General features: G+C 42.7%; 1 protein-coding gene across 1 annotated transcript in view; it reads right to left on the bottom strand.

The window, feature by feature from the left end:
- The window catches only part of LOC308262342 (transcription elongation factor A protein 1-like), a gene marked incomplete at both ends in the record, with an annotated part of 54,745 nt that extends 43,051 nt beyond the window's left edge, over positions 1-11,694 (bottom strand). Inside the window, one exon of the mRNA XM_080694775.1 lies at positions 11,632-11,694. Coding sequence (XP_080550901.1) covers positions 11,632-11,694 — 63 coding nt within the window. The remainder of the gene's footprint in view (positions 1-11,631) is intronic.
- Positions 11,695-15,519: the final 3,825 nt, after the last annotated feature.

Genomic DNA, 15,519 nt, shown 5'->3' with positions numbered 1-15,519 from the left:
CCACAAATTTAAAAAAAAAAAAAAAAAAAAAAACATGCATGGTGGCACATGCTTATAATCCCAGTACTTGGGAGGCCGAGATCACAGGTTCAAAATCAGCCTAAGCAAATTCGTGAAGGGCTCAGCAATACAGTGAGATGCTGTTTCCAAATAATAAAATAAGGCTGGGAATTTAACTTGCCTGAGGGTCAATCCCCAGTACCAAAAATAAATAAAAATAAAGACAAAAAACAACATAGTTCAATCCCCAGTACCACAAAGAAAGGAACAAAGAAAAGAAGGACTGATTCTGCTACTAACATTTTCCTATTTAAAAACAGAAAATAAACATACTAAATAAAAAAAAAAACTCAATACAAATCCTATCCAGATCTCAAAACAAACCTAGAAACTGAATACTATGTGATCAAAGTAGGATCATGGTGCACATGCTTATAATCTCATAGACAGGTAGATCACACGTTCAAGGTCAGCCTCAGCAACTTAAGAGACCATTTCAAAATAAAGAAGGCCTAGAGGTGTAACTCAAACTATGGACCTGTATCCTCTATGTAACTTGGACATTTCTCCTACCCACATCTCCATGGACTTTCATTTATATATTAAAGTTTTCTGGTGTGTTGTTGTTGTTGTTGTTGTTTTATTTTATGGTACTGGGGATGGAACCTCGGGGCATTCTACTTCTGATCTACACCTCCAGTCCTATTTTTTGTTCTTTATTTTAAAACAGCGTCTCACTGAGTTACAAAGGGCCTCATTAAGTAGGCCCATGTTCACAATCCATGATCCTCCTATCTCAGTCTCCCAAATCCTGGGTGCATGTACCATCACACCCTTCTTCCTATAGGCTATACTCCCAGACCTATTTTATATTTGGAAACAGGTCTCACTAAGTTGCTGAGAGCCTCACTAAGTAGCTGAGGCTGGCTATGAACCTGCATGATCCTCCTGTCTCAGCCTCCCAAGTACTGGGATTACAAACATATGCCACCATGCCCAGCTTAGTTTTTATTTTTTTAATTTATTTTAAATGTACTTTTATTGGTACATTATAGTCTTACATCATAATGTACTTCAGGATGATAGTGACATACTATCATCACACACAGCACTTGGTGTCCATGGATTTTTGGATATACTTCTGATCACAAATCCAATAAAAAGAAAAAAACATATACTTCTAGGAGTTCATCAAAAAGGAGTGACTTGCTAAGTGTGATGGCACACACTTGTAATTCCAGGCCTTGGGAGGCAGAGATATGAGGGTTGCAGTTTCACAGCCTCTGCAACTTACTGAGGTCCTCTACAACTTAGTAAGACCTTGTTTCAAAAGTAAAAAAAAAAAAAAAAATAGGGCTGCGGTTACAGCTCAGAGGTAGAATGATCCTGTCTTCCATTCCCAGTACCACCAAAAAAAAAAAAGTGTGTCTAGGCCTACATAATACAGTCTGTCAGAGATATAATTAGTTCTTGCAATACATCAGCAATGTGCTGAAACAACTCACAGGTCAGGTTGTTTTCCAAGTAGAGGCAAATAAGATTTGGATTAATTTTGTTACTCTTTCCTTCTACTCAGACCTCTTTGGTGAGTGAGGGTTTAGAAATACAGGCCACTGAAGAAGAAAAAAAACCTAAACACTCATGGGATAAAAATATGGCCTTTCTCATTATACTGTTTTAACCAATTAAAATATTTCAGGGATCTGGGCGTGGTAGTGCACACTTGTAAATCCAGTGCTTGGGAGGATCGCACAGGTTCAAAGCCAGCCTCAGCTACTTAGGGAGGCTCTCAGCAACTTAGTGAGACCCTGTTTCCAAATAAAGTGTAAAAATAGGTCTGGGAGTATAGCCGGAAGGTAGAAAAAAGCCTGGGTTCCACCCGCAGTACCACCAAAAAAAAGAAAAAAAAATTCAGGGCTAGCTGTACATTACGGTCCATGCCTGTAATCCCAGTACCTGGGAGGTTGAGAAAGGAGACAACCACAGGTTTGAAAAAAGCCTTGGCAACTTAGTGAGATTCTCAGCAACTTAGTGAGACCCTGTTTCAAAATAAAAAATAAAAAAGGGCTTGGGGATATGGCTCAAAAAAAAAAAAAAAATTCAGGGCTGGAGATGTAGCTCAGTGGTAGAATGTTTGCCTTACATGTGTGAGGCCCAGGGAGGGTTCAATCCCCAATACCACAAAATCATCATCATCTTAGCACGGTATCACATACCTGTAATTCCAGTACTTAGGAGGCTGAGACAGGGCCATATTAGTGAGACCCTGTTTCAAAAAAAAAAAAAAAAAAAAAAAAAAGATAAACAGAACTCAGAGGTAAAATACCCATGTTCAATCCCCTGTACAGAACACACACACACAGACACACACACACACACAAATTATATTCTTTCACTCAAGTTTAAGAAACAGCTATAAAGACCTGAATGAGTGAACACTGGCAAAAAGCAGATGATTATACAAAAAAAAGTAATGCTAGGTGTTGTGTTAAATACTGGACATATGCTATCTCATTCCACCTTCATAATAAACATTATGGATAAAGGAAAACTAGTATCTTCACTCTGCAGATAAGGAAATGGAAACCAAAGTAAGGAATCTGTACAAGGTCAAACGATTACTACCTCCTCTCTGTCCAATGATACACTCTGCCTCCCAACAAATCCTATTAACACTATGCACTAACCACTGCTCCATGCCAAGGGTACAGGAGAGAAACCAGGGCCTGGTGCTCTATCCCTGCATATGACCCAGGCCCAGGCGGTTTTAAAACAAACAAAAACCTGTGAGTATTTCAACCCTCAGTTATACCAAAAAAAAAAAAAAAAAAAAGACACTACAAACTGGCAACTGAGGTCATGGGCAGGTAGTGTAACAGCAAGTATTAAAGAACTGCAGTCATGTGGCCCTTGTCCAACTGACCCACCAATGGCAGCGCTGCTCTGTGAACTCAGATGAATGGCACTACCAAACAAGAAGCTGCATTTTTTCCTTTCCCAACCATCACTTAACTTCAAATGTAAAGTTTATTAGATTGCAACATCTACCACAGGTGATGATGCAAGACAAAGAAAGACCTGATTCTGTCTTTCAAAGCCATATTTAGTTCACAGTACTGGCTGGAAAATAAACTACAGCTATCACACTACTTCATATTATTACACTGATGATGTTCCTCTCTCAACAGAAATGAGTGCTTTTACAAAACTTGGTATTCAAATGTGTATCAGGTACCTAGTACATTCAACACTGCAGCACACAAATATTTCTCTCCTGAAGGAGATATAAAAAGGAGGAAGCCAGACGGGATTTAGAGATATGACCATTAGTTATATATTTGACAGATCTAGATTCAAATCTATGATTTCACTTTCCTAATTAATAAGATCTTGAGAATTCTTGTCTTTTCAAGTTTCAATTTCCTTATACACTGGATGAGCACAGCACACTGCTCTCAAGAAGTAGGTAAAATGGAGGAAAGAAGACCGATGAAGTATCAAAATTGAAGTAGGGCCTGACACATAGAAGACAACTGACAGAAGTACAAAGATACAGAAAAATTATTTCTGCCATAACAATATACTCAAAGAGCCATAAAGCAAATTTTAAGTAGCTGAGGTTGGCTTCGAGCCTGCATGATCTTCCTGTCTCAGCCTCCCAAGTACTGGGATTACAAGCATGTGCCACCAAGCCCGGTTTAAAGTAGCTTTTTTTTTTTTTTTTTTGGTGGTACAGGGGTTCCTGGAAGCCCTACTACCTCTGGGCTACACTCCCAGATCTATTTTTATATTTTTATTTGGAAACAGGGTCTCTTAAGCCAGCACAGCTGGCTTCAAACCTGCGTGATCCTCCTGTCTCCGCCTCCCAAGCGCGGGGATTACAAGCGTGCGCCACCACGTCTGGCTAAAGCAGCATTTTAAGTGCACACATTTCAGTGTAATCAACTCAAACACTTCTTCAAAGCCAAGCGTGGTGGCGCATGCTTGTAATCCCAGAATTCGGGAGGCTGAGACCAGAGGAACATGGTTTGAGGTCAGCCTCAGCTACTTAGTGAGGCCTTCTGCAATTCAGTGAGACCCAGTTTCAAAATAAAGAAAAAAAATAGGGCAGGGGGTGTAACTCGGAGGTCAAATGCCCCTGGGTTCCATCCCCAGACCCGCAAAAAAAAAAAAAAAAAAAAAAACTTTATAAACTTTATTATGAGACTGCAAGATTTAAAAATTTAATATGGCCAAGCATAGTGGCGCACGCTTGTAATCCCCGCGCTTGGGAGGCGGAGACAGGCAGGTTCAAAGTCAGCCTCACTGGCATAAGAGACCCTGTTTCCAAATAAAAGTAATATTCAAAAATGGGTCTGGGAGTGTAGCCCAGAGGTAGAAGGGTTTCCAGGAACCCCAGTATCATTAAAAAAAAAAATGTAATATGAAGCCGGGCATGGTGGCACACACTTGTAATCCTAGCGCTTGGGAGGCTGAGACAGGAGGATCACACAGGTTCAAAGCCAGCCTCAGCAATTTAGTGAAGCTCTCATCAACTTAGTGAGACCCTGTTTCCAAAAAAAATATTAAAAATAGATCTGGGAGTATAGCCCAGAGGTGGAAAAGCCCCTGGGTTCCACCCTCAGTAACACACACACACACACACACACACACTAAATAATAATAATAATAATAATAATAATAATAATAATATTATGAAGCTGGGCATGGTGGTGCACGCTTACAATCTCAGTTCTTAGGAAGCTAAAACAGGATAATCTGGGTTCCCAGACAGCCTTAGCTACTTAGTGAGGCCCTCTGCAACTTTGTGACACCCTGTTTCAAAAACAAAGAATATAAAATATTGGTCTGAAGGTGTAGCTCAGAGGTAGAATGCCCCTGGGTTCAATCCTTAATACCATAAAAAAAAAAAAATAAGTTTAACATGAGCCAGGCACCATGGCACACCCTTGTAATCCCAGTACCTGGGAGGCCGAAACAGGAGGATTGCAGATTTACAGTCAGCCTCACCTACTTGGTGAGGCCTCTGCAACTTAGTGAGACTGTTTCAAAATAAAGAACAAAATAGGGCTGGGGGCATAGCCCCGAGAAAGAATGCCCCTGAGTTCAACTCCCTCCCCCATTAAAAAAAAGAAAAGGTGTGAAAAGATAGCCAGACGAGGTGGTACATGTTTATAATCCCCATAGTTGGGAGGCTGAGACAGGATTCCAAGTTTGAGGACAGCCTCAGCAACTTAGCAAGACCCTATTTCAAAATAAAAAACAGAAGCCAAGCATGGTGGCACACACTCGTACTCCCAGTTCTTGGGAGGCTGAAACAGGAGAATCCCAGGTTTGCGGCCAGCCTCTGCTACTTGGTGGGCTCTCCACCAACTTAGTAAGACTGTTTCTCCAACAAAGAAATGCAAATGATCAAGAAGTAATGAAATTATATTTAATATTGTTCAATACTGTTAGTTGTAAGCTATCTAGCTCAGGGTAACTGCTCAATAAATGGTGTTTTGTTTTGTTTGACATCTACAGTTTTATTAAAATGCAAACTAAAGCTAATATGACATATACTTTCCACTCATTAGAAATATCAAAAAGACAGATAACAAGTGTTAGTGAAAATATTATAAAATTAAAGCTGGGCGTGGTGGTGCCTGCCTGTAATCCCAGCATTCAAGAGGCTGAGACTGGAGGATCACAGTTCGTGGACAGCCTCAGCTACTTAGGCCCTCCACAACTTAGTGAGACCCTGTTTCAAAATGAATAATAAAAAAATGGGCAGGGGGTATAGCTCGGAGGTCAAATGCCTCTGGGTTCCATCCCCAGACCCGGGGGGGAAAAAAAATTTATAAATAAATTTATAAATTTATAATTTATAAATATATATATATATAAATTTATAAATATATATATAAATTAAAATCCTCATTCACTGTTGGTAATTGTAAAAATATAAAACAGTACAACCACTTTGAAAAACAGTGAATCATTTTATTGGAAGTTCCTTAAAAGTTTAAACAGGCTGGGGATGTAGCTCAGTAGTATGGTATTTGCAGAGCCCTTGCTTCACATGCATAAAGCCTTGAATTTAATCCCCAAAACTGCCCCCCAAAATGTTAAGCATAGTTATTACATAGCCCAGTAACTTTACTCCTTGGTATACACCCAACAGAAGTGAAAAAGTATGTCCACACAAATTTGTAAAGGAGCCAGGTGTGGCATGCTTGTAATCCCAATACATGGGAGGCTGAGACAGGAAGATTCCAAGTGTAGGTTCGCAGTCAGCCTCAGCTGCTTAGTGAGGCCCTCTGCAACTCAGTGAAACCATTTCAAAATAAAGAAAGAGAGCTGGGGGGGGGGGCTCACTTGTAATCCCAGCATTTGGAAGGGTGAGACAGGAGGATCATAGTTCCTGGACAGCCTCAGCTACTTAGTAAGGACCTTTGCAACTCAATGAGATCCTGTTTCAAAAAATAAAAAAATAAAACATAGGGCTGGGGTGTAACTCAGAGGTAGAATGCCCCTGGGTTCCATCCCCAGTACCACAAAATAAATAAATAAATGAAGGAAGGAAGGGAGGGAAGGCGGGCGGGCTGGGGTGTAGCTCGGAGGTAGAATGCCCCTGGGTTCAATCCCTAGTACCACAAAAAAGAAAAAAAAATTGTACAGTAATACTCTAGAATTATGCATACAGGCAAAAAATGGAAATAGCCCAAATGTACATCATGGAATGAAAAACCAAAACGTGCTATGTCCACCTGTACTATGAAGCACTATACAGCAATAAAAAGAAATGAAAGTACTGATATAAAGTAACACAAAGCTAAGCATGGTGGCACACTCTTGTAATCCCAGTAGTTGGGAGGCTGAGACAGGCAAATTGCAGGTTCAAAGCCAGCCTTGATAATTTAGCAAGGCCATCTACAACTTAGTGAGACCCTGTTTCAAAATAAGAAATAAAATTGGGCTGAAGGTTTAGATCAGAGGTAAAATGCCTCTAGGTTCAATCCCTGGTGACACAAAAAGATATAACAGATTTTCCTTAAAACACTATGCTGAAGCCCGGTGTGGTGGCACACGCTTGTAATTCCAGTATTTGGGGGACTGAGACTGGAGGATCACACAGGTTCAAAGCCAGACTCAGTGAAACCCTGTTTCCAAATAAAGTAGGTCTGGGAGTGCATCCGGGAGGTAGAAAGCCCCTGGGTTCCATCCCCAGTATCACACACACTCACACACACACACACACACACACACACACACACACACACACACACACAATACATTATGCTTAGGCAGGACTGGTGGCTCATGCCTGTATTTCCAATTCTTGGTAGGCTGAGAGGATTGAAGGTTCAAGGCCAACCTCAATGTAGTGAGACTATCAGAAACATAGTTAAGACTCTGTTTCAAAACAAAAAAATAAAAATAGCTGGGGATATAGTTTATAGGTAGAATTCTTCTGGATTCAATCACCAGTACCACAAAAATAAATAACATTATGCTGAAATACTGGGTATGGTGACCCATGCCTGTAATCCCAGTACTTGGGAGGCTGAGACAGGAAGATCACATGTTTGAGGTTCAAGGCCAGCCCCAACAATTTAGCAAGACCTTCAGCAACTTGGTAAAACTGTTTCAAAACAAGTAATAAGCCAGGCATGGTGGTGTAGGCTTGTAATCTCAATTTGGGAGGCTGAGACAGGAGGATTGTGGTTCACAGACAGCTTCAGCTATTACTTAGGCCCTTTGCAACTGGACAGCTTCAGCTATTAGTAAGGCCCTTTGCAACTCAGTGAGACCCTGTTTCAAAATAAAGATTAAAAAATAGGGCTGGGGGTGTAGCTCGGAGGTAGAATGCCCCTGGGTTCCATCCCCAGTACAGAAAAAAAAAAAAAAAAAAAAAAAAGTAATAAAAATGGCTAGGAGTATAGTTCGGAGTTAGAACACCTCTCTAGATTCAATCCCCAATACCGGGGGGGGGGGGGGGGGCACTCTACTTCCAAGGGAAACCCCAGCCCAAATTTTTATTCTTTATTTTGAAACAGGGTTCACTGAGTTATGGAGGGCCTAAGTAGCCAAGGCTCCTATCTCAGCCTCCCAAATGCTGGGATTACAAGGGTACGCCACCACACCCAGCAAGAAGCAAGTTATAAAAGACCACCTACCCGGGCATGGTGGTACAGCCTTGTAATCCCAGCATTCAAGAGACTGAGACCAGAGGTTCACGGTTCACAGAGAGCCTCAGCTACTTAGGCCCTCCGCAACTTAGTGAGACCCTGTTTCAAAATAAGACTGGGGGTGTAACTCGGAGGTAGAATGCCCCTGAGTTCCATCTCAGTGCCACACACACACAAAAAAAATCTACCTATAGCCGGGTGTGGCGGTGCATGCTTGTAATCTCAGCATTCGGGAGGCTGAGACAGGAGGATAGAGAATGGCAGTTCAAGGACAGTCTCAGCTACTTAGTGAGGCTCTTTGCAATTCAGTGAGACACTGTCTCAAAATAAAGAATAAAATATTGAGCTGAGGATGTAGCTCAGAGGTAGAATGCCCCTAGATTCCATCCCCAGTAACTAGAGAGAAAAAAAAAAAAGACCACCTACTCTAAAATTTCATGGCTCTGAAATTTTCAGAGTAGGCAAATACATAGAGACATAAAGTATATAGATAGTGGTTTTCAAAAGTATAAAAATATACTTTTTAACTTTCTGAATTCTCAATTTTAGGACAAGTATAATAGTTATCTTGCAAAGCTATCTAAGCAATAAAGCAGCTAAGGCAGGCAATACTGCAGAATATTTGGCTTGAGGTAACAGCTCAATAAATGGTGTTTTATTTTACTTAAGTGTCATATCTACAGTTTTATTAAAACAAAATGACATCTAGTAGCAGCAGTTAAATTTGTCAAGATGACAAATATTATTCTTCAAGTTTTCTTTTTCATTGTATAAAAATAGCTTATGAAAGAAAATCCAGACACCACAGAGGAAAAAAAGAGAGAAACAAATCTACCATAATTCTACATCTCCCATCCCCAACAACTTCTGGACATTTAGAAAGCTATCTGTGAGCCAGGGGTGTGGTGGCGCATACTTGTAATCCCAGTACTTGGGAGGCTGAGACAGGAGAACGGCGCAGGTTCAAAGACAGCCTCAGCTACTTAGTGAGGCTCTCAGCAACTAAATGAGACCCTGTTTCCAATTAAAATATAAAAAAGGTAGGGAGTGTAGTCCGGAGGTTGAAAGCCCCTGGGTTCCAGCCCCAGTACAAAAAAAAAAAAAAAAAAGCTATCTGTGGATTGATTATGTACTTTGGGGAGTGTCATTCTGACCTTTCTCTTTATTTCATAAGTCTAAAATCCTAAAGGATAGGAAAATGAAAGAGGAAAAAGAGCCAACTTCATTTTTCTTGATAAGGAGCAAATTTTCATATTAGTAAAGTTTTGAACTATCAGAAAACTTCAACTTGGGATAAAAAAAAAACTTGAGGATTATCTGGTGTTATCATGTCTTTCCCAGATAGCTTACTAGAGATCAATTTTAGAACTACAAATAAATATATATATATATATATTTGTCTTCACCTTACTTGCTGACTATGAAATTATTCATTTTAAGAAACATGTATTAAGGAAAAAAACCAAGCCGGGTGTGGTGGCGCATGCTTGTAATCCCAGCATTCGGGAGGCTGAGACCAGAGGACTGCGGTTCCTGGACAGCCTCAGCTACTTGGTGAGGCCCTCTGCAACTTAGACCCTGTTTCAAAATAAAGAATGAAAATAGGGCAGGGGGTGTGGCTTGGAGGTAAAATACCCCTGGGTTCCATCCCCAGACCTGAAAAAAAAAAAAGAAAAAAAAAAAAAGCAGAAATCATTTAATACATTAGATGATTAAAGAAAACATACTATAGCCTGAATTAAAGGGAAAAAATTACCCACCAAAAAGTTTTCTTTCCATGGGAGTTTCTACTGTAGGGATCTCCAAAATGAGAGAAAAGTTTCTAATTTAAAACAGCAAGCCAAGCTGGTTGTGGTGGTACACGCTTGTAATCCCAGCATTTGGGAGTCTGAGCCTGGAGGATTTCGGTTTGAGACCAGCCTCAGATACTTAGCAAGGCCCTTTGCAACTCAGTGAGACCCTCTCAAAGAATAAAAATAGGGCTGGAGGTGTAGCCTGGAGGTACAATGCCCCTGGGTTCCAACCCTAGTACTGCAAAAAATAAAATAAAATGGCAAACCAGGCACAGTAGTGCATGGCTGTAATTCCAGTACTCGGGCAGCTAAGACAGGTAGATGGCAAGTTCAAGGCATTTTCGGGAAATCCTCAGCAACCTAAGCAATACCCTATTTCAAAATAAAAAAATGTAAAGAGCTGTGTGTGTAGCCCAGAGGTAAAATGCCCCTGAGTTCAATCCCCAGGAAGAAAGAAAAGAAAGACTAAATAAGAAAAATAAGTGTCACAAGTTATATCTGTAAGAAGAAATAAACAGGAAATACTTTAAAAGGCTGAAGGTGCAAATACAGATTATCAGGGCATAAAATTAAATGCTGGGTAATGCACCTGTTGAAGAAAAAGAGGAAGTTGAGAATGTTTGAAATCTTAAATATTTAGTGTTAACACTAATTCCTAATCTGCTGGAGATGTGGAAAGCATGCTAATACAGAGAAAGAAAGAAAGAAATCTTCGTTCCTGAATTAATCCAAACTCCACAGTACTTAAATAGATGCACTTAATGTCTGATTCAGTTTCTCAATCTGTAAAATGGATATACCTTATGCACTCACAGCTTCACTGTGAGTCACAAAAGAATTCTGCACAGATGGTTTTCAATTCCACTGTGTTATGTACTCAGAGAATCCCTTATGCTTTCCCCATTAGTTTGACATGACATTCATTTCCTAGATGGGAGAAAATTATTTCGGGTACATTCATAGTAAAAATGTGCTGAGGAGAAACAAATTCAGGTGAAGAGAATCATCAAAGTTTAACTGAAAGCAAATGACTCTGAATCGAAGGGACTGAAAGCAGCACACATGGGTGAACAAAAAAGTAGAAACTGGCTGTATGGCGACCTCCTCAGGGGTGTAGCTCAGAGGTAGAATACCTCTGGGTTCGATCCGCGGTACCACAAAAAAGAATTTTAAAAAAATGTTCACGTAAACTCGCATCAATAAACCATTTAGAAAGTAACCAGAAGCCAGGAATGCTTTCTCTCAGTATAGTTATGTAGACTACAGCGGGCTCCATCATTTTTAAAGGACAGAAGCATAAACGTAAGTAATGGTATCGGGACAAATATGCATTGTTATGAAGTTCAGAGCTTGGAGAGTCAAACACTGGTTGCAGTTTTATTTGGAAAAGAACGCGACCAGCTCTTCTGTACACTACTACCCGGCAAGTTTGGCCCCCGGCCAGGGGAAGGGCCTATTCCACCCTTCTCGTTGCTAAACAAGCCAGCGGAGGGAGCCGGCCGGGCGGCCCCAGCCCTCGGGGCGCGTGGGGCGGCGGCGCTCGGGCCGGGCCGCTCGGGCTCCTCCCGCCGCCCGCCCGCGCTCGGCCCTGGGCGCCGGGGCCCGGGGCGCGGCGCCGCCCTCCCGAGGCCCGGGCCTCCGCCCGCCCGCCGGCCCGCGCCGCTCACCGCGTTCTTCTTCTGCACCATCTTGTCCATCTTCTTGGCGATGCGAATCACCTCGTCCTCCATGGCTCCGGCAGGGCCTCCGCGCGCCGGGCCGGCTGGGGACGCGAAGTGGCGGCGCTGGGGCTGGGGAGGCGGGAGCGCGTCGGCTCGGCGGCCACCGCACAGCCGGCCGGACCTTCCTCACACGCCAGGCCCTCGGCGGCGGCGACGGCGACGGCGGCGACGCCCCGCCCCGCCCCGCAGGCGCGCCAATCGAGCGCCGCGCGCGCCGCGCAGACGCGACCAATCGAGCGTGGACGCGGGACGGGGCGGGCGAGCCGCGGCTCCGCCTGGCGGGCGTGGACGCCACGGGCGTGTGGACCTGCGGGTCTCCAGCCCGCGCGGCGCTGGGCGGCGCTTTTCGCCCTGCGCGCGGCTCTGGCTCCGCCTCGGCACCAGACGGAGTTTCCCCTTCAGGTCCGGGAGTTAGCGGCCACCCCGACCACTTCTCTGGGAGCCGTAGCGGTTTGGGAGAAAGGAAATTAGGCGGCTTTACAGTCTGGGAATCCGAGCAAGGACAGGCTGCTCTAAAAGGGTTTTGCCTGATTGCACTCTACTACCAGCTCGTGATAGTTGCAGGCACAACCCCACTCCAGTTGTAATTCTCAGTCAAGATCTACCGCCTAGCCCGGCGTGGTGGTGCACGCCGGGGATCCCGGTACTTGGGAGGCTGAGACCGTAGGATAGCAGGTTCTGTGAAGGCCAACCCCAGCAATTTAGCAAGGCTACCCTCAATTTAGTGAGACCTTGTTTCAAAGTAAAAAATAAATAAATAAATAAATAAATAAATAAAAAAGGTCTGGTAGTGTGTATCTCAGAGGTAAAGCGCCCCATGGATTCAATGCTCAATACCACAAAAAAAAAAAGGGAAAAAATCTACCTCCTATTATTCTAATATCGGTATGACCGATTTTTTCTAGTTCTGCTGCACTGATTTTTGAAAAAAAAAAAGTTTACTCACATTAGGACTGTTTCCTTTTCTTCATCTTTTCTTTTTTCTTTTTTAGGAAATGAAATCAGGGATATTGTGCCTCTGAGCTACATTCCAAGCCCTTTTTTAAATTTTGAGACAGGGTCTTATTAAGTAGCTGAGAGTATCACTAAATTGCTAAGTCTGGTCCCCAGTAAACCTGCAAACCCTCCTGGCTAAGCCGCTCAAGTACTGGGATTACAGGTGTGCACCACCACACCTGGTTTATTTCCTTTCTTTTTTAAGTTTTTTTTTTCCAACTTAAATAGTTGTCAGAGTATGGAAAGTAAGTGGTTCTAAGGTACATTTGTTAAAATTTGTCTTAGCTGGGCGCGGTGGTGCACGCTTGTAATCCCAGCATTCAGGTGGCTGAGACCAGAGGATTTCGGTTTGCAGACGGCCTCAGCTATTTAGCGAGGCCCTCTGCAACTCAGTGAGACCCGGTTTCAAAAAAGGATAAAAAATAGGGCAGGGGGTGTAGCTCGGAGGTCGAATGCCCCTAGGTTCCATCCCCAGACCCGCCAAAAAAAAATTGTCTTAATAAATTTTACAAATTTTATAAATAAACTGTGTGTGGTAAAGCAAAATACGAAGTTTTGTACCTATTCATTGGCCAGAGATTGTATTGTTCCAGTATTTAAATCCCCATTTTCTGTCTGCTTCATATATCAATTAATTTTTAAAAAATTCCTTTTAGCAGGATGTGATAGTGCATGCCTATAAGGTGAGGTGGAGGTCGGAAAGTCACAAATTAGAGGCCATCTGGGTGGCTTAGCAAGACCTTGTTTCAAAATAAAAAGGGCTAGGAGTGTAGCTTTGCAGGTTGATTACTCCTGAATTCAATAGTCAATACCAAAAAATAATAAAAATAAAAAACATAAAGGCTGGAGGTGTCATTCAGTGGTAGCATGAATGACATTGCCTAGCATGCGTGAGGCCCTGGGTTCAATACCCAGTTCCATCCAGCCAGGGATTTGTTCATTTATTCTAATAATTATGTCATTTTTAGGCCCCCCCCCAAAAAAAATTAAGTTGATTGGCCTTTTTTTTTTTCCTGCGGTACTGGGCATGGAACCCAGGAGCATTCTACCTCTGAGCTACACCCCCAGCCCTATTTTTTATTCTTTACTTGGAAACAGGGTCTCACTGAGTTGCAAGGGCCTAAGTAGCTGAGGCTGTCTTTGAATCGTGATCCTCCTGTATTAGCCTCCCAAATGCTGGGATTACAAGCATGTACCACTACACCTGGCTGGTCGGTTTTTTGTTTTTACTGTAGCAAAATACAAATAACATTATTTTAACTTTCTTTTTTTTGCGGTATGGGAATGGAACCCAGGGGCATGCTACCTCCAAGCTACACCCCCAGCCCTTTCTTAATTAATTAATTTTGGTGGTACTGGGGTTCCTGGAAACCCTTCTACTTCTGAGCTACACCTCCAGCCCTATTTAAATTGCTGAGACTGACTGCCACCCTGTAATCCTCCTATCCTAATCTTCCAAGTACTAGGATTACAAGCAAGTGCCACCATGCCCAGCTTGTTGGGAGCCATTAAGACCTTCCCCTAGATTGGAGTCTCTGACTCAGCTGATTGTCTTTCGCCCAGAGTAAACAAGGTTTGGGGTTATGGAAAGTTCAAAGAGGTCTGAGAGAGGATCAGGTGGCGATGACACGAGGGTACTGATTGACCTATCTGTAATATGTGTTTTGTATTGGTCTTTATTGTATTCTGGTGGTGGTAGCATGAGAATGTTGACTGACATGTAGCTGTGTATAAATACCTCTGGAAAAACAAAGTTGGCGTCGGCGCAATAAAGATGAAATTGACCCAGAAGCTGCGTTGGCCAGGAGTGTCCGTGCGATAGAGAATACTGACCCAGGCATAGTCGTCGACCCGTAGGAAATATTGACCCACGAACAGGGGTCGACCAGTAGAGATAGTAGGCTGGCGGCTCCCCGACGTTAGGGTTAAAAACTCTTCATCCTCACGCCTCACTTCAGGACCAGTACTCTTGCCGGCTGGCTCTGACACCAGCTCCTGTTTTTTATTCTTTATTTTGAAACAGGGTCTCACTAAGTTGTTGAGGGCCTAAGTAGCTGAGGCTGGCTGCAAATCTGTGATCCTCCTTTCTTAGCCTCCCAAATACTGGGATTAGATGTCTGCGCCACCTGCCGGGTGTGGTGGTACACACTTGTAATCCCAGCATTTGGGAGGCCAAGGCAAGAGGATCACAGTTCAAGGACAAAGTGAGGCCCTTTGCAACTCAGTGAGACCCTGTTTCAAGACAAAGAATAAAAAATAAGGCTGGGGTGTAGCTCAGAGGTAGAATGCCCCTGGGTTCCATCCCTAGTACTGAAAAAAAAAGAAAAATGTGCCACCACCATATGAGAGCTGGGGTGTACCTAGGTGGTAGAGCACTAGCTTACCTAGAATTCAGTAGACCATGAATTCAATCCCAGCACCACACGTACACACAAAACACAGATTACCAAATGACATAGGTTGCTGCTGTAGAAGAGAAATCTACAAGAGTACAAGTTAGACACAATATTTTTAAGCAGGGAATGGTAGCACACGCTTGTAATCCCAGTACTTGGGAGACTGAGACAGGAGGATCACATTCTTGGACAGCCTCAGTTACTTAGTGAGGCCTCAACAACTTGGTGAGACCCTGTTTCAAAATAAAAAATAAAAAATAGGGCTGAGGGTGTAGCTCAAAGGTAGAATGCTCCTGGGTTCAATTTCCCATATTGAAAAAAAAAAAAGATTTTTTGCACAGAACTTACTGTTGAAACTATGAAAAACTGAATAGACTCAGCAAAAGGTAAGATGGAGGGTATTCAAAAGTAGAAACTGAATGACTACTTAAAACAGAAAGAA

The sequence above is a fragment of the Muscardinus avellanarius genome (assembly GCF_963383645.1).
Source record: "Muscardinus avellanarius genome assembly, chromosome: 4".
Taxonomy (NCBI): Eukaryota; Metazoa; Chordata; class Mammalia; order Rodentia; family Gliridae; genus Muscardinus; species Muscardinus avellanarius.
The sequence above is the reverse complement of the archived record's forward strand: the minus strand, read 5'-3'. Positions and strand labels throughout refer to the sequence as shown.